The sequence below is a fragment of the Chionomys nivalis genome, chromosome 9 (assembly GCF_950005125.1).
Source record: "Chionomys nivalis chromosome 9, mChiNiv1.1, whole genome shotgun sequence".
NCBI lineage: Eukaryota > Metazoa > Chordata > Mammalia > Rodentia > Cricetidae > Chionomys > Chionomys nivalis.
The window spans coordinates 36,215,661-36,233,914 of NC_080094.1; the positions used below are offsets into that span (position 1 = coordinate 36,215,661).

Below are 18,254 nucleotides of genomic sequence, written 5' to 3' on the forward strand. Positions count from 1 at the left end.
GTAAAATCATTAAGAAAAGCTAGAGCTGTCACTAAGGAGCCAGATAAAGAAGATGCTATGCTAGCCTGTGTCTTTTCTGTCCCCTACCTGGTCTCTGAATGACGACCCCTCTTTCTCTCTTTTCCTTCGTAAGTTTTGCATATGTATGTGTGTTTGTGTGCATATGCACACACATTCAAGGCAGACACACATGTGCCTGTGCATGGAGACCTGGCATAGACAGGGCCAATACTTGCTGTATTGTTTTCCACTTTAGTTTTTGAGGCAGTGTCTCTGACGACCTGAAATTCACAGGTTCCACAAGATCCAGAACTGTGCCAAACTCTGCTGCTCTGGTGCTGGGATTATAGGCACCCATGCTACTGCATCCAGTTTTTTACGTGAATTCACACTCATGTCCTCACGCTTACAGATGGCTAGGACTTTCGCAACATCACCACCTCCCCAACCTCTGACTGCCTTTTTCTAATATTGTTTATATTCTATTAGTGTTCATGTCCAGTTGCTAACCTGGTCCCCTGACTAGTCAACAGGTTCCATTTTCCCCTTATGTTATATTAAATAACTGCTCACATGCTTGCATTGAAATGGGTATGTTATGGGTATGATCTCATAAATAACTGTTGAGTTGATATATCAGTACATCTAGCATGTCAGGGGTTTCAGAGCAATGAAGAAGTTGCAAAAAAGAGCCCAGGGTCTGATTACTACAGACAGAGTTGGTTATGTTTGAGGTCTTAATGTTGTTTGGACCACAAGAAATAAAAAATCATCTCTGCTATCCATCCCATTCCTGCCACCTTTTGGAGCTCACTCATTGATTATGTCTTCCTTTTGGTTTCTGTAAGGTTTCCTCATCACTGCCTTCTTACTTTCTTGTGTAAACAGGTAGAAGCTTTCCTCCACTGTCTTCCTTTTCTCCTTCTCATCCTTCTTTCTGTCTTCTCTTCTTTCTATCTTTCCCCTCTGTCCTTCTCCCTTTCCTCTCCTTCCCCTCTGTCTGTCTTCTGCCCGTCTCTTTCTGTCTCTGCCTTTGTCTGTCTCTCCTCTCCTTTTTCTTTGTCTTAGTCTATCTCTCTTGGCTTTCTCCTTTGTCTCTTTGTCTCTCTGCCTCTCCCTTCTCCCATTCTGTCACTACCCTCTTCCTCCATCTCTGTCTTTCTCCTCTCCTAGCCACTCCATCTCTCTCTCTAGAGTGTGATTCGCCCTTAAACAATACTCTTCATCTTCTTATTCATTGTGTTCTCATTTCTGTTCCCCGCATTCCCATAAAACCTCCCACTCTAAGGAACATTAAGCTCCCATGAATTAATTCAATAGTTTCTTCTCTTCTCTTACCCTATTTGAACTTTCTTATATTTAGGTAACGTTTCTGTCCTTTTTCTGGAAACTGGTGTTTAGTGTACCTAACAGTATAGTATTCTCCATCCTTCCTGGCAGTTTTAACTCTGCCTAAATTCCCACCTAAATTCCCACCTAAATTCCCCTCTTCAATTCCATCTCAGGATGTATATGTACCATTGGGGTTTGGCCTGACCACTCTTACTTCTTCCTTAACAATTAGGCTTTCTGTCCTTAACTTCATCCACTCCTCAGTCCCCAAACCTACAGTAGTCCTAGGCTTGCAATATTTTCTGAGCTCTCCAATCAATTTCCACTTTCACCAATGGCACATACTCTTAAAGCACAGTGCATTCAGTACTTCACCTTATTTCTCCATTCTCATTGAAGGTGATCTGGTCCTTCCAGTCTGCCTTCTCTCATACTGCTTCACCTTCATCCTTCTGTTCAGTAAGACTAGAGATCTAGAGAATTACCTTTGGCCTTCTCTGCTCAGGAATCCCCTCCATCGAATTACTCTTCAGATCTTGGCAACTCATGCATTCCCACTTTGTGTTCATAGATTCATTTCAGTGGTTGTTTTTACTGCCATTGGAACTCTTGCCAACTTTGATTTTGTTTCAAATGACTTCATTTCATTTTTTTTCTTCAGGTTCTTTCCTTCCTAACCCACTTGTCACACTTATTTTACTGTGACTGATCATGTTGCTTTAGTGGTCAGAATGACTAAATAATGCTCTGTAATTGTTCTTTAAGAAGGTCCAACTGAAAAGTCACTTTCTTTGTGACTATTCACCACTATAATAATTCACCCACACCTTTATGCTCCCACAGGTTTCCTTATTTTCTTTTCATGGTTAATTTATTCTGCCTGGAAATATTAGTTTGCTCTTAATTTAGTTTTTCAATATTATCTAGTCTTTTTGTTCCAGGTTTTGTATATGATACACACAAAGCACTGTTTATAAAAATTCATTGATATAAGTCTTTTCTATAAAATCAAAATTCTGACTTTAATCAAATCATCAGTAAATGCAGTAAATGGATTTCTTTCTTTCCTTCCTTCTTTTTAAATTGACAAAATAAGAGTTTAAAATTTTTACACTCAGGTTCATATTTGACACATAGGGAAGGTTTTTTCCCCCAATTTTCCTTTTTTTTCTATTTTTTATTGATTTTATTTCTCTGCTTCCCTCCCTTCCTCTCCCCCCCACCCCCCGAACCCTCTCCTGTGGTCCCCATGCTCTCAATTTACTCACGAGATCTTGTCTTTTTCTACTTCCCATGTAGATTGGATCATGTATGTCTCTCTTAGGGTCCTCTTTGTTGTCTAGGTTCTCTGGGATTATGATTTTTTTACTATCTATTGATTATAGATATTGATATAGATAGATATAGATATTGATGGATATTGTTGACATATCATAGTCATTTGTTTTATAAAACTTTACAAGGAGTTTCCTTCATCATTAATTTTCTTCTTCTAAGCCACCCTAGAGAAGTTATTGAGATGGCTCAATAAAAGTACTTGCTCAGAATCCCGGGTATCCGAAGTAGTAATTCTGTCGGTAGATGGATACTCACTTTATCTAACATCTCCCGAGTATGTGCTGACGAAAGGCAGAACCGTGCCCGACCTTCTGCCAGGGCAGTGGCTGGAAAACCAACAACCACCACCCCGATTTTTTTCTTAAGCAAATGTCTTCCAAAAGCACTTAAGGAAAGGAAAAAAAATGTTAACAGAGAGAAGTTAGAATCATCCTGCTGAAAAAAAAAAGAATATGGTTAGCTGACTTTTTCTTTTTAAAATGATATTAAGGAAAGGATGGTTCAACTTGCTCCCACACAATGGACCAAGAAATGGAAGATAATTTGCTGTCCCTCATAGCTGAGTGTGTGCTGTTATGAAGCTGACACACTGGTAAGATAGTTGTCAGTCTGGAGCCTTTGATATCCAGCAGAAAACACTGATGACTGATGCCTGCACTGATAGGAACGCCTTGAACTGCAGAGTTGTTGGACTAGAAATCAAACAGCTGGTATGATACAATGACATGAGAAACAATGTTCATTAAATGTAAACATGTATGTTTGAAAAAATGAACTGCTTAACTGTGGATTTTTGAAGATGGGATACTTAGTGCCAATAATTTGAGGAGCGTGGATTGAGGGTTTGTAGAAGCCAAGTGAGTGATGGCAAGGGAGGGTCTTCTCATTTGTCTTAAAATTTTTATTTATGAGTGAATACACCCAGGCATGCACAAGTGGAATAACCTCTTGCGTGGCCTTGAGGGAAACCAGATGATAGGCAAGCAGGGAGGTAAGAGACCCCCATGGGCAGTTGCAGCCTATAGGGTGTCAGTAGGACTGACTACAAAGCTCTATGAGGCAGGGGAACCTTTATAAGTTCTTCCTTTCCTTCATCCTTCTGCTTTTTCTTTATTCCAAAGTTAATCTTAGTAATTATCCCAGAATATTAAACACAAAGTCTAGAAATCCCCTATTCTAAGAGCCCAGATCAGGCAATATCCCCTAGTGAGTTCTTTTTCTCTTTGGGCTCTGTTGCTCTCTGCAGGAAATCACAATTGCGGAGTAGTGGATCTACCCACAGGAAAGTCAGGCTCTCTGGTCTGTTCCTAGCACTAAGAATTTTCTGGTCTTTTATGTTAGGCTGGAAACTGACAGCAGCATAGAAACCTTCTAGCCATAATTCAGGAGAAAATGACTGAACCAGACCGTCTATTCATTCATCCATCTTGCTATTTAGCTGTCTGCCTTTTGGTTGCCTCGTGAAGGATGCATTCTGTCAAATAAAGCAGTGGAGAACTGCAAAACCTACTGAACACACAACCCTTCTGGCCCCCTGGCTTGGGCAAGGCGACGTTTTGTCCTTTGATTTCTACTGAGAAGGTTACAAGGCGGCAAAACTTTCTAGCTGAGAAAGTTTGAAAACAGGGGCTGTTCTTTCTGCCTTCTTGATCACCCTATGGAAGGCTGCCCACAGCACTGCACAGGATGAGAGCCGAGAATTGTCTGAGAAACAAGTCAAGTGCTTTTATTGCTAGACTACAAACCACCTGACACATGATCTCAGGCCAGTTTTCAGAGTTCCCAGAAGACCACTTCACTGTTGGTATGTTTCCCTTTGTACCAAAGGAAGTGAGTTTTGCCAAAGAATGTGGAACAAAATATATGACTCTTAGTTTGTTAGGATAATCTGGGACCTCCCTGGAACATATCCGAATTTAAAAATTAGACTACTGCAGTGAATATAGATAACTGTATTTTATATAATGAGCCTCTGGGCACGTAACCCCCGAAGCATATTGAGTTGCTAAAGACTAAAAGCAAGCATATGAACCAACAATAAACATGATGATGATAAGCATTAGCATTGCACTGGAGGCAGCACTATGACATCTTGTGTACCAAAGTCTCCAAATGCAAGACAAGGACACATCATGCTCGTGTAGGGGAAGTATAAGCCTGAACCACAGGATAATGTAACATATTCTTTATATGTACGGTTTAAGTTTTATGCCTATTTACTTTTTTTTATGTGCATGTGAGCAGGCATGTGTGTCTTGGCACATGTGTGGAGGTCAGAGAACATCTTTTTAGATGGTTTTAGAGTTAATTTTCTTCTTCCAGTGTGTGGATTCCGGGGACTGAATTCAGATTGTAGGCTTGTGGAGTTATCTTGCCTGACTTATTTGCACATTTTATGGATGACATTACATTGTACTGGAGCACCTTGGATGATTGTATTGTTGTAATACATTTAAACCTACACCTAATTTGAGATTACTTTTTAAAATCTCACATACGTAGAGATAAGAAGAAATCTTAATTTATAAGAATATCAAAGATCTAGATTTTTAAAAATTTTATTTTGTGTGTGTATGTGTGCGTGTCAGTATGTATTTGTGTGTAAATGAATGTGGAGGCAGAGGTGAATGTTGGCTGCCTTCCCCTTATTTTATCGTGATATTTGACAAATTCATAGTAAATACTATATACTATTTCCACCCTGCCCTCCCCACTCCAACTTCTCTTAAGTCATGCCCACTCCCTCTTGACTTCATTACCTCTTCTTTGTAATTATTACTTTGAAGGAGTCTCTCACTGAATGTGGAGGCTTCTCAGTTTGGCTAGGCTGACTGGCCAAGGAGCGCCAAGTACCTGCCTGCCAGTGTCCCCAGAGTTACGATTACAGATGGGCACCTCATGCTTTTACATGAGTGCTGGGGGTCTGAATCTGGGAGGCACTTTGCTAACTTTCTGTGTTTCCTCAGCCCCTAACATCAACATTTTTAAATATAAAAATAAAAACAAGTGCCCTCACCCTGGCTGATACCACTTCCTTCATGTTTCAAAAGCTTCTTTATACATAACCTTTCAGTGGAAGAGCATCATAGGCACCTTTCTGTCCTAATGGCCGACACATTTTGAATCGTCAAAGACAACATTCCAGACTGTTAAGCCCACACTCTCTGTTGCTTTAATGAGGGGTAGACTAAAGCTTGGAAGATTGCTGCAGGTTTCAGAGCCTCGGTCCATGGGCAGAAGAAAATGGCATTTAAATTCTAGTTTGCTGATTACAACCTGGGTGAACCTAAGAAGGTAATCTGACCTTTGTTAGTCTCATAACCCCATTTATAAACCGGGGGCAAGATCTTGTCTGCCATGAGTATTAAAAAAAAAAAGCCTTATTTAGAATATAACCAACATTAGCAATGCTAGCTTCTTCTGAAGAACAACGTTAAGATGTAGGGAACCAGGATCTAGACCTCATGATTGTGTAACTAATGCAGAGTAGCAGGTTATTCAGTACTATTTTAGGAGTTCTGCTTTCGTTAACTACAATGCTTACATTGGAGAGCCAGGCAACCACACCAACTTCATTTTATGTTCAGTTGAATCTACTACTAGTAGTTAGTACATCAATAGTGGCGAGGAATAACAGAATGCTTACACCTTCTCAAGAGCTACGTTAAACTCATGCTTTTGAGGTCTCCGAGACCTCAAGCTGGAAGACAATGGTGAGCTTATACCCCCACTTGGTGACTGAAGGATACTGATCCCCAACTTCTGCTCAATGTGCTTTCCTGGAGCACCCTCTCAAATGCCTGAAGCTATGCTGGGTCAGGTGTGACCTACACATGTGTCTCAGAAGCAGCTGCCAGCGTTGTTATCAATGACACCTGGGTAGACTTTGGGACATGTGGAGCATTTACAGCAAATCTGGGAAAAGACAGCATGGTGGCTCTAACTTTGATACAGCTGTAAATGAGGTGAATGGCAGGTTGGGGGAGGGGACCACGGGACTCTGGTATATTCTACTTAAGTTCTATCCTGTTGCTGTACTTGTTTGTTTTTTGTCCAATGTGTTAGAAACTGGGATTCAGTTTAGTCGCTGGCCCCAAGCACATGCCAACAGTGTTTCTTTGGAGAAATCTGTCTAGATTGGACTGAGAACATACGATCGAGGGCTCAGAGCAAAGGAGAAAACAAACATGATGCTTGTTTACAAGAGAAGGGGAAGAGAGAAAACATTTTTTTCCCTCTAAACTCAATTTGTGGGGACTGGAGAGATGACTCGGTTGGCAAAAGCCATTGCTGCTCCTGCAGAGGACCCTTGTTTAGGTTTTCATACACATGGGGCCTTTTCAACCATCTCTACCTGGAGAGCCAGAGGATCTGAAGTCCTCCTCTTGTCTCCATGGGCACATCCATCTCAGTAGACAAAACCTCATCCAAACAAAACACAAAATGGATAAAAATTTAGAAATTAAAAAGAACTCTGTTAAGGACTATAAACGCAACTAAAGCTGTGAAAACAGCAAATCCTGTGTAACTCTTACAATGAAAAGCATCTTTCCAGATGCTGCAAATGCCTTTTCTGTTTCTTTAGTGCTGGAGACTGGGCACCAGCTTTTGTGTGTGTGCCAAAGAAGCTTTCTGTCATTAAATTAGATCCTCAGCCCTTTGTTCGGTTCATCTCAGGAAGTGGGCACTATCTTATCTTTTCCGTACAAGATGAAACTAGTCTTCAGAGGGTTGCCTGGCTTGTCCAAGGTGCTCCAAGTAAGAAGATGGGCAAATACTCTGATTCTGAACCTTTTACCACAATATTAAAAATAATGGTTATGCGAAGTATATTGTATTAGTAAATTTGAAATGTATTTGAATTTCGGGAATATTAGTACACTGTTGGGTAACTATATATAACAATGACATATTGTATATTCTAAAATCTCAAAGAAGGTTTTTGAATATTTTCACTATGAAGAAATGATAAATGTTTGTGAAAATAGATGTTTCCCCTGATTTAGTCACTATATAAATTAATATAGATGTATGTATATATTTATGTGTGTAGATATGTATACCGATTACATAATACCCTATTAATTGCATAATTTTTATATTTTAATGTATCAGTGTAAAACAGATGTAATCTAAAGCACACTACCTTTTCTATGAGAGGGCTCCTCATAGGATTAGTCACAATTCTCACTTGTGAGACTCTACTTCTGCCCCCCCTTCCTCACACTTCTTCCTGTTCTCACTCCAGTGTCGTGCATTGTGAAGCTCACCAATCTCACACTGAGTGCCTTCTTTTGAGCTATGATAAAATATTAGGTAGACATGCTCTTAGTTTGAAATCTTACAGAGTTTTCTATTTACCCGTCTTTTTGAATAAGTGCATGTGTTTTTTTTTTTTTTGCCCTCAAACATTAGAAGCTAGAGGGTTTAGACTGGTGGATACTTAGAATCCCCATTGTCGCTCCCTGCCTGCTATTACACTGAGCAGAATGGTGCTGTATTCTTTCTCCTTGGACAGGCAGTCCCTTGTTTTTTTGACCTACATTTGTGAACAAAGGGCCAACTGATTCTGATGTTGCGGCCTACTACTAAAGAACTCACTTACGTGTGTGCTCCGATTGCTTGATGTTTTGCTGTGGAAGATGACACAAGGATATGTTTAGAAGAATCAGGTTTTTGAGAATTCATGATTCTCATCAGCTCTGAATGAGTTCCCAATAGTCTAGGCTCCAACTACTTTTAACGCTATGTTTGGTATTATAAATTATTTACCTCTTCAGATGCATGGTGGGTCAAACGGAAAGCTCCAATCCTGAGGTTATGTGTTGGAGGAATAGTTGGGTCAGAAGAAGGCTCAAAAAAACCACCATTCTTACAGATGACATAAATCATTTTCCTAAATTTCCAGAGCATGAAAATGATGTAGAGGGGAGAGTCTCAGCATCTGTCTTTTTTTTTTTTTTTCTGGAAGTTACACAGAAAATGTCCTGAGGATGCTGGCAGGTGACTCCTGAGAAACTGTGTGTCTGAGGCCAGAACTCAAGCACATAATCTAATTCATGTACAGAAAGCCATCATGGTGTCAAATACACTATCTCAGTCATGACACACTGTGCGTTGGTATGATTCTGTGTTGGATACTCACGATACTTTAGCAGGCATGTACAGGAGCACAGGGATAATGGGAGAGTGGTCATCGCCGTAGATGATGAATCCCATGTCTATCAGCCGCTGTCGGAAGTATTTTATGTTTCTTGTAAGTTGCTGTATTCTCTGCAGACCTGAAAGGAGACAGGCATGACACCCTCTAATCCCCCAAAGGAGGAGGGGAGTAAAGGTCAGGTTGATATGACAAGCATTTTCTGTAGGTTTGCCTCTCAGCCAGGAAGGGCTGGAAATAGGATGATCAGATATAAGTATTGTGTTATACCTGGGAGACAAAATGGGAAAAGGGTGTGCTGAGAGATGCAAGCAAGTCGCAGGACCAGTGGAACAGGTACCTCTTGTGTATATAGTCTAAGCCAAGTGTTTAAATCACTAACTCAGGAGAAGGGAGTGTAATAACAAAGGCATGCACACATACACACACATACACACACAAACATACACACAAAATTAGTTGTTGGTAACATTCTTTATCCAAATCAAACCAGCCCATTATATTTATAGACTAAGTCTCTAATCAAAGGGAAAATCACCTAACCTCAATTTAAAGAAGTAGCATGCCATGGAAACAAGGATGTAGCCAGCTGAGACCAGGGCAGCTTCACTTGTTAGCAGGAGAGAGGGAGAAAGGAACAGGGAATGTCTGCTTTTCTCAGCCAGAAAGGAAAGACAACTTTTGTTTAAAACAGGTAAGGCAGAAGACATTGATGCTTCTGTTCAATTCAAAGATCATCCTCTGTTCTAGGCATGTACCTCAGTCCCGTGGTCACATTCATAGGATGACAAAGGGAATTGAAGAGAAGACAAAGTTCTGAGGAAATCTGCTTACATCAGTCCTTCCTTGTAGAGGCTATTGGTGAACAAGCAAGCCAGAATTAGTGAGCGTTTGCTCAATGAGAATGAATAGGATTTAATATTCTAGGTGTCCTAAATGTTAACTCAGTGTGAGCATTTGGCAGAAGGTTGCTATTCAGCCAGAATTTGTGCCACCATAGTTGTGGCTGTCTCTAGCTGGCTTCTATTCTGATTGGTCAGGTGCTCATTTAAATTGGACTGAGGTTGCGACCTAGAAGTTATCCAGCATTTTAAATATTACTTGTAGGTGTTTGTAACTCTCCAGAGAACAAAAGCGAACATTCCAAGGAACATGTTAGTTGCTGTTATCTTGGTCCTGGAGCTGTGGGCATCTCTGGTTCAGTGTTTTTCCTCCTGTAGATAATGATGTTTGAGTGAACCTGGTACCTTTCATCTTTACTGCAATGACTGGGACAGCTGGAACAATCCATCCTTCTGATTGTTGGTTCAATGATGGAATAGAATTTGTGTGTATCTGTCTTAGTCTCGGATCCACTGAAGAAGTGAAAGGATGGGAAGTTAGATCTTTGTCAACACATTGAGAAAATCTGCCAAGAATGTTATTGACTCGGACAAAATCCAAGGCACAAGATAGTGAGGGTCTTAAACGAAACCCTTGCATTTAGCCATGGCTAGGCTAGGACATCATTTGAACTTTCTATTATGTGAACCAATAAGTGATCTTGTCTGCCACCTATAAGCAAATGTTTCCTGAACAACAGGTGGTTACTACTTTGTTTAGGTGGATCAAAGGATATAACAGTCTCAATAAATAACATTAGTAGAGTGTTGGTGAGATTGTTCAGTGGATATAGGCACAAGTCTGATGGCCTTAGCTTGATCCCTGGATCCCACAAGGTGGCAGGAAAGAAATAACTTCTGAGCATTTTCTTCTTATCTACACATGCTTGAACACACACACATACACACACACACACAGAGAGACAGAGACAGAGAGAGTAAGAGAGAACACAGAGAGAGAGAGAGAGAGAGTAAGAGAGAACACACACAGAGACACACACAGAATTAAATAAATAAATATTAAAAGAATAGAAGCAGCAACAATGATTATAGTCCATATATGACATCACAATTACAAACAGGTACCATTTAGAAACTTATTTATTGCTGCTTTATGATGACTGTATCAAGGTAGGTACTGTAATCTTATGTAATACATGAGGGGAACCAAGTACTTACTTAAGTTTATATAGTTTGTAGATTTTCAAGCTGGAATTTAGCCCAGGAGGCCGGGCGGTGGTGGCGCACGCCTTTAATCCCAGCACTCGGGAGGCAGAGGCAGGCGGATCTCTGTGAGTTCGAGACCAGCCTGGTCTACAAGAGCTAGTTCCAGGACAGGCTCCAAAACCACAGAGAAACCCTGTCTCGAAAAACCAAAAAAAAAGAATTTAGCCCAGGAAATTGGGGTTTAGAATTTGGTCTATTAACCTCTACACTATGGTCTTCTGTCTAGATAATAAATAGATGGTGGCTATCTTTTCTAATCTTTAACAAAAATTCTAGTCTTTACAATTACAATTGATCACAATTATGCCCACTTTTTACTAGAGAAAGTAGAGAGGTTGAAGGCTTCATGCTGTAAGGGTTTGGACAGATATCAGAGATTAGAATCCAAAGCCTGATATAAGGAAGACCTTGTGAAGCTCCTTCGCTTTGGCTGTGGGGTCTGAAGTCATGTATACAAAAGTAAAGCAAACGGCCGACTGTCTTCCTGAAGCCATTTGTTAATCTAGTCTTCTGCTATGTTGGATGATAGGATCAGTTATTTCCCAAATACATCAGATCATCTTTTACAAAGTTTCTTTGCTTATTGGTTCCAAAGGGACTTAACATTCATTGCCTGATTGTGCCAACTATACACGCAGAGGAATTAAGATTTTGTGGAGTAGAACCAAGAAGTGGAATGTTAAATGTTTCACTTGCCCATGTTTGTTTTTTTTTCTCCCAAGACACGGTGTTTTTTTTTTTTTTTTTTTTTTTTTTTTTTTTTTTGTAACCACCCTGGCTGTGCTGGAACTCACTCTGTACACTAGACTAGCTTCGAACTCACTGAGATCTGCCTGCCTGTGCCTCTGCTTCCCGAGTTCTGGGATTAAAGGAGTGTATCACCACCACCTGGCTCCATGTTTCTTCTGTTATTTCTTATCTAACTCCAGTTCTCTAGAAAGGTACTTTACCAAATTTTGTAGTCCCTGGTAAGCAGATTATGATAGAGAAAGTATTTATTGCCATTTTAGTTCCCTAATCTTGGCCACAGAGAGTGGGTAAAGATTCCCTTGGCCTAAGGAAGTTTATTTGGATGTTGGCTAGGGTATCAGTATGTAGTCTGTCACAGGAACTTGTACCGAGAGGTGATAAATATTAATCAAGCCAACCAGATCTTCTTGCCAGTAGAGTTTAGATGTAAGAAATTCAAAACGGAAAGTTGATAGAACAAAATAAGAAAAAAGGGGGAGAAAAGTTGTTAGTAGCATCCATGAGATAGAGTGAACCATTGGTTAAAAGAAGCGAGGGCAGCTATGACAAATAGACAAAGTTCATTGGTAGCAGTGAGAGGAGAAAATGCAAAAGCAAAAAAGGATTATGGTCAGTGGGAAGGTAAGTGTAAAACTAAGCAATCATATTAGATAAATATGGATCATATATATATATATATATATATATATATATATACCCACAATTCTACTCAACACCATGTAGGAAAGTTTATGTGGTATAACAACAGTTCACACAAGGCAGACTAGAGCAAGTGCAAGGTAGCCTGGCTCTAGTGATAATCAGGCTGGGATCTAAAGTGTGAGTAAGATATTGGTAGAGAAACACCAGAGAAGTGCAGTCTGTTAGAGAAAATGTCACAATGGTGCAATCATGGGTAGCACTGCAGGGTGGTGGAGAACTAAGTGAGGTTTGATTGAGTGTGAGCTAGAGCACGGGAAGATTGCCTAAAGGATGAGGGATGAGTATAGAGGGATTAAATAATTCAACATTGAAGTTGTGAGGAGGGTAAACCTAAAAGAAAGGAGGAGAAAGAGGAGGAGGAGGAGAAGAGAGAGAGAGTGCACACATGCAGGAGAGGCAAAAATATTATAATATTCCTGGAATGCTTCAACATGGCAATCACTGATAAGAGCTTTTACTCTGGGGTTCTTGGTGAACAAGGCATTGGCTTGAAAGAAACAGAGAGCTGCAATAATGGTTTACTGTCCTGTATACATCTTTCTCCGCCACACTCAATCACCCTTCAAAAACCAAAAGGAACAACAATAAAACAATGCCTGCTCTCCAACTCTAGATTTGTCAGTTGTATGGGATCTGAAAGTATGCAGGACCATCTGTACAAATTATACTGTGTAGACACAGCCCTGAAAGTCATTTAAAAAAGAACTGTTTTATAACATGTGGAAATGTCTCTTGGAAACCAGTCTGTGTACATGGAATAGCCTATTTGAAGTATAAGACTAGAAATTATGAAGGATGACATTTGCCCTAAAACTTTACCTATTTGTTGAAACTCCATGTTTAGGGAGATAAGAGCATCGAGTGGGGAGAATGGGTCCAAGGACCGGAAGAGGGTGGTGATAAGATGTGTTATGAAGGTGACCGAAAAGAAGGCATGGGTGCACAGTCCAGCCACCCAAATGTATTCCATATGGCCTTCCCCCTTGTGTGCCCAGCTCTATGGTTGATTGTTAGCTGTGCGATGAACAGATGACTTCATCAGGCTGGGTCTGATGATTCCTAAATGTTCCCCCCTCAAAGACCAGGAGGATTTCCCAGTCTGGAAGTACAAAAGTGATTTAAATTGCTTTTCCCAGTGGCATTATCTGTGCACTTACCTATAATGACTCAGCTAGCATTGGACAGCCCGGCTACTTAATTGGCCCCGTCTGTCTTCTCTTCCTTGATTAACTCGAGTAATTGGATCATAAGCTAGTGACACCACTTCACTACTCCTAGAACGTTTGAAATCTTAGTAAAACAGATCAGAATTTTGGTTCCGAGATTATGTGATTTGTAAGAACTGGTTGCTTCATCCCTATCCTGTCTTTCTTATCTTTGAACCAGTTATTAGCACAGGGTGGCCGATAAGGCATCGTGGCACACTTGGTAGTCACCATCTTTTCTCATATAGGTCAACTATAAATGTCTTTGAGGTCTTTGGTGTTGGCCAAGATACAGCTCCTTTCAATTACTCTATTCTTCACTCTTTAAAGTTGGAAACATTTGCATTCTCCTGAAGGGCCCGGGGGCAAAGGGGAATTTGTACACATAAAATACTGCTCATCTAGACAGGATGTGGGTGATTGTATTAATTATGGTGTGCTTTGAGATCTGTGCTCGAAGAGAGCTTGATAAAACAGAAGAAATATTTGGCAGGGTCCTTGTGCACAGGAATGGTTGCTGTTGAGACAGCACCCAGGCGTTCCTGGAGACTGGGCACCGCAGCGGGATCCTGTGGGAGAGGTGTAGAGCCTCTCATTCCAGAGCTTCATACCCTTCTGCCACACATTCCATAGACGACAGAGAAGCTCCGAGTCAGCTAACGAGATGAATGAGATGACTCTGACATAGGCTTCTAGAGGATTGATGGAATTGTTCGTTTTGCTAAACTCTGGACTGAGTGTGTTGTGAGGGGAAGGAATAGACTTTGGGTGATATTTTGGAATACTACCAAACTGGGCCTGGATAACTTTTGTCTTTGAAAAGACCCTCACTGTTTTCTGCAAGATAAAGAAGAGCTGATTTCAGGAAGATAGCAAGAGCCCTGATCATCACTGCTACTGGCATCCAGAATATACTAGATGAGAGTTAATTCTCATTTTCCACCATTTTCAGCAGCTTCAGCATCACCTTGGCTGAAGAATCACATGCCCAGGCTGCACCCAAAACCCACTGAATCATGGATTCTGGGGATGGGACTGGGCATGAATTTTGATTTTCATAAGCAGGCTCAGATATCTCTAGAAACTGGAATTATTGCAGTTCACCTATAAGCTATGCATGCTTGTGGTAGGTGCCTGCCTATTTCCTGACTGAGCTATACTCTATGGTTGGCCTTAAAAATAGAAATGGAGGCTACACTGACAAATTATGGGCATCCAATACATGTTTGTGGAATAAAAGAAAAAAATGGAAGTTAGACAGCAGCCTCTTATTTGGTGTTATATCTAGGTAGTTACTGAATCCCCGGTTCCTTTTGTGGGGGTAATCTGCCTTCCTTCCTGGCCATTACCTGCTGCAAGGTGCTCCCTCAGCTGGAGATTAGCCCTGCCAATCTGTCTCACTTCTTTGGGAGGGTAGACAGGGTTAGGGATGAACCCATGCCTGCGAATGAGCTAGGTACTGCTTTTCCCTCCTTCCAGATTTCCAGCCGTACCCGCCTAAGAGATGAGCTAGGTTAACGGAGGCCACGAATTCTTTAACCTTCCCTCTGATGCTGTTAAAACAAAAACAGCTGGGGCAGAGGAAGGAAAACAAATAAAACACAAAGCCACTTACTACAAAGCTTTGCAGTCCCCTAATAAAAACAACGGTCTGTAGCGTTTCCAGAAATATGTTTAGGACAACTCAGTCTCCCAGAGGACCAGAAGGAATTATGAATCGTGCAAACTGCCAAAGGGACCTGTCTTAAAGGAGGAAAATTTCTTCCCCAACCAAACCATTGGTATGCACAGGGGCAGAGTCGGGTGGGCGGGCAGGCATTTCCCTTCTCAAATGGAGAAACAAGAGGCCGTCAGATGGTCTCCTGGGCCAACACAGTGTCACTCCCGGTTTCTAACAGAGGGACGTACCCAGATGCCAACGGGTGACTTATTTTATCATTTCTCAAGCTTCAAAATGGGCATGGGGGAATACACACTACTTAGCCCCGCTTAAATTATTTAGCTCACCACTACTGTCAGAATACTGACTGGGCAATCGAACATTCCAGCTTGGGCAGTGTTACTTGAAAAATGAGGTCCTTGCCTCCGTCGACGGAAAGTATCTTTCTGTAACACATTTCTTGTCATTTAAGCAGTTGGTATTTCAGAGAAATTAGCCCATGGAAGATCAAATTGACATTAGAGAATGCCTACAGTAGTGTAAGCCTCTTCCCTTTCTTTGTCCCTGGCGTTCCCCTGCCTGCTTCCCTGGCATGACCCAGAGTGGGGGGTGTCGAGCAGACCTGGCAGTAAAGTTTCCATGTGGCAGCAGGAACCCAGTGTCTGTTATTTTTAAGCACTGGACACCAGACAGGACATTTTGTTTCCAACACACTCAGGGGCAGAGAGATCTCAGAGAAGATCAAGAGAGGCTATGAGCGGTGAGAATCGTAAGAACCACATTAGCAGTGACAGGCTTCCCAGTGGGGTGGAGACAGCAGCGTTTGGAGTGGTTTGCGTAGAGAAGCACACATTTTTATAAGGCAACAGAGCTCTCCCTTTTGATGTCAGGATTCCAAGGTTACGGCATGTTTTATAGCTACATACACATGTGCCAGGGGCTCTTTAGTCTGCTCAGTCATGGCCCTGGGGAGTGTACACAGAGGGGCAGGCTGGACATCAGGCCGGGCAGCTATCTGCATGGCCTGATCTCCAGGGCTCCGAGGAGGAGCCCACTACTACGAAGTTCCTCAAACACTCTTAGGGATTTAGTTCGCCAAGCAAGATGAGAAAGGTCATCTCCTGCACATTAACGAGGAACTGGAGAGTCATGTTTTGGAATCCTTTACAGATGGGAAACTGAGGCTTGAGGATTATGAAAGCATTGGCAGGATAACAGGGAAACTGGCTCTGCTTACAAGATTATCAAAGCCTGCTGTTTGAAGAGTTCCTTCATGATGCACGTGTCTTACGATGCAAGGATCTATGCATTTTACACCCAGAAGACTCGCTACATACAGTAGCTTGGCTAATTCTGGAGATGTAATTCTGGAGCTCTTTAGAAAGAAATGATCCACTAGAGGGGCGGATAGAAAATAGTATGCAGAAGGTAAGACACACTGTTAGACGTGTCCATATACCTATGGGACTGTCTCATGAATATTATTAACTGAATGGGTTAATTTGCATTTAAACGGAGAGTAGTATCTTAGCAAGTCACTAATAGTGGGATTTTATACATTATAGGAAGGATGGACTTCTCAGAGCCCTGATGAATTAGCCATTTTTAAACGAAGGGGCACACCAAAGGTTTCCGGAATTTTTAAAAATTGAGGGGAATAGGAAAGTAAGGCATTTTTTTAATGTGCGGAACAGAATCAGTTTCTCCCTGTACACACACACACACACACACACACACTCACACACTCACACACACAGACATGTACACACACGCACACACGCATGCACACGCACACACACGCTCACACACATACACACACTACGCACACACACACACTCACACACTCACATGCACACACATACAGACATGTACACACATGCACACACGCATGCACACACACACTCATATGTACACACACATATAGACTTGTACACACATGCACACACGCATGCACACACACACTCACATGCACACACACATACAGACATGTACACACATGCACACACACATGCACACGCACATACACACACGTACGCACACACACACTCACATGCACACACAATACAGACATGTACACACATGCACACGCACACACATACACACACGTACGCACACACACATACACACATGCACACACGCACACATACATACAAATTAAACTTGTGCTGAGAAACCGAGTCAGTAGGACCCTTTGAAAGGACTCCTAGAAGCCAGACAAATGAAAGTAGTCACCCAGAAGCCCTATGGGGATGGCTAGCTAGCTATCTAAGTTTAAAAACCTTCTGTTTTCAGTGATTGCTCAGAAGTGGGCATTGATGAAGCCCAATCCTGACCCTTTACCCATATGACACCAGCATCAGGATCAAGTGCCAGAACTAATTTCTGGGGTTCAAAATCAACTCCAACACCACAGGTTTATATTTCCTTATTCTGAAACTCAGGTTCTTCGCCTGTAAAAGTGGGAGTAACAACAATAAGACACATATCTTTCTAGTATGAGGATTAAATATTGATCACTTGGTGGAGTGACAGGCACCCAAGGAATTCGATGATGTAAAATTAAACAAAAATATGTGTTTATACAATGGGCTCCAGTTTCTATTTTTTTTTTTTAGAAAAAAATTCCATGGTTCAAAAGTAGCATAAAAACCAGTAGTTTGAGCTAAAACCTGACTGTTTGACTTGGATTTGCTCCCAAGGGCTGTCCTCGTGGTCAATGTCTCTACGGTCTATCAGGCTGTCCCTTCTAGATCATTTTGCTGCCAGGGATTTGCTTCCATTATTTCCCCATCTCTCAGAATTCAGTGGAAACTGAGGCTTGAGGATTATGTTTCCTGGAGGAATTTTTATCTCAAGTATTTAGTTTGAAGTAAATCATTACCGGGAATGTAACACTTGAAGTCTTCTCATATATGTGTGTATATAACAAATGAATCAACAAAAACATCTGCAAGTCTAGAGATAGAAACAAGCTATGACGTCTTGATCCAGCAAACATC

The 18,254-nt window shown here is 41.4% G+C and overlaps 1 protein-coding gene across 1 annotated transcript in view; it reads right to left on the reverse strand.

Annotated features, from left to right (window-relative positions):
* Positions 1-18,254, reverse strand: part of Sptlc3 (serine palmitoyltransferase long chain base subunit 3) — a 114,916-nt gene that overhangs the window by 2,660 nt on the left and 94,002 nt on the right. The window contains exons 10-11 of the mRNA XM_057780912.1: positions 8,816-8,951; positions 2,926-3,055 (exon numbers count right to left, since the gene is read on the reverse strand). Of these exons, the coding sequence (XP_057636895.1) occupies positions 2,926-3,055; positions 8,816-8,951 (266 nt within the window). The remainder of the gene's footprint in view (positions 1-2,925; positions 3,056-8,815; positions 8,952-18,254) is intronic.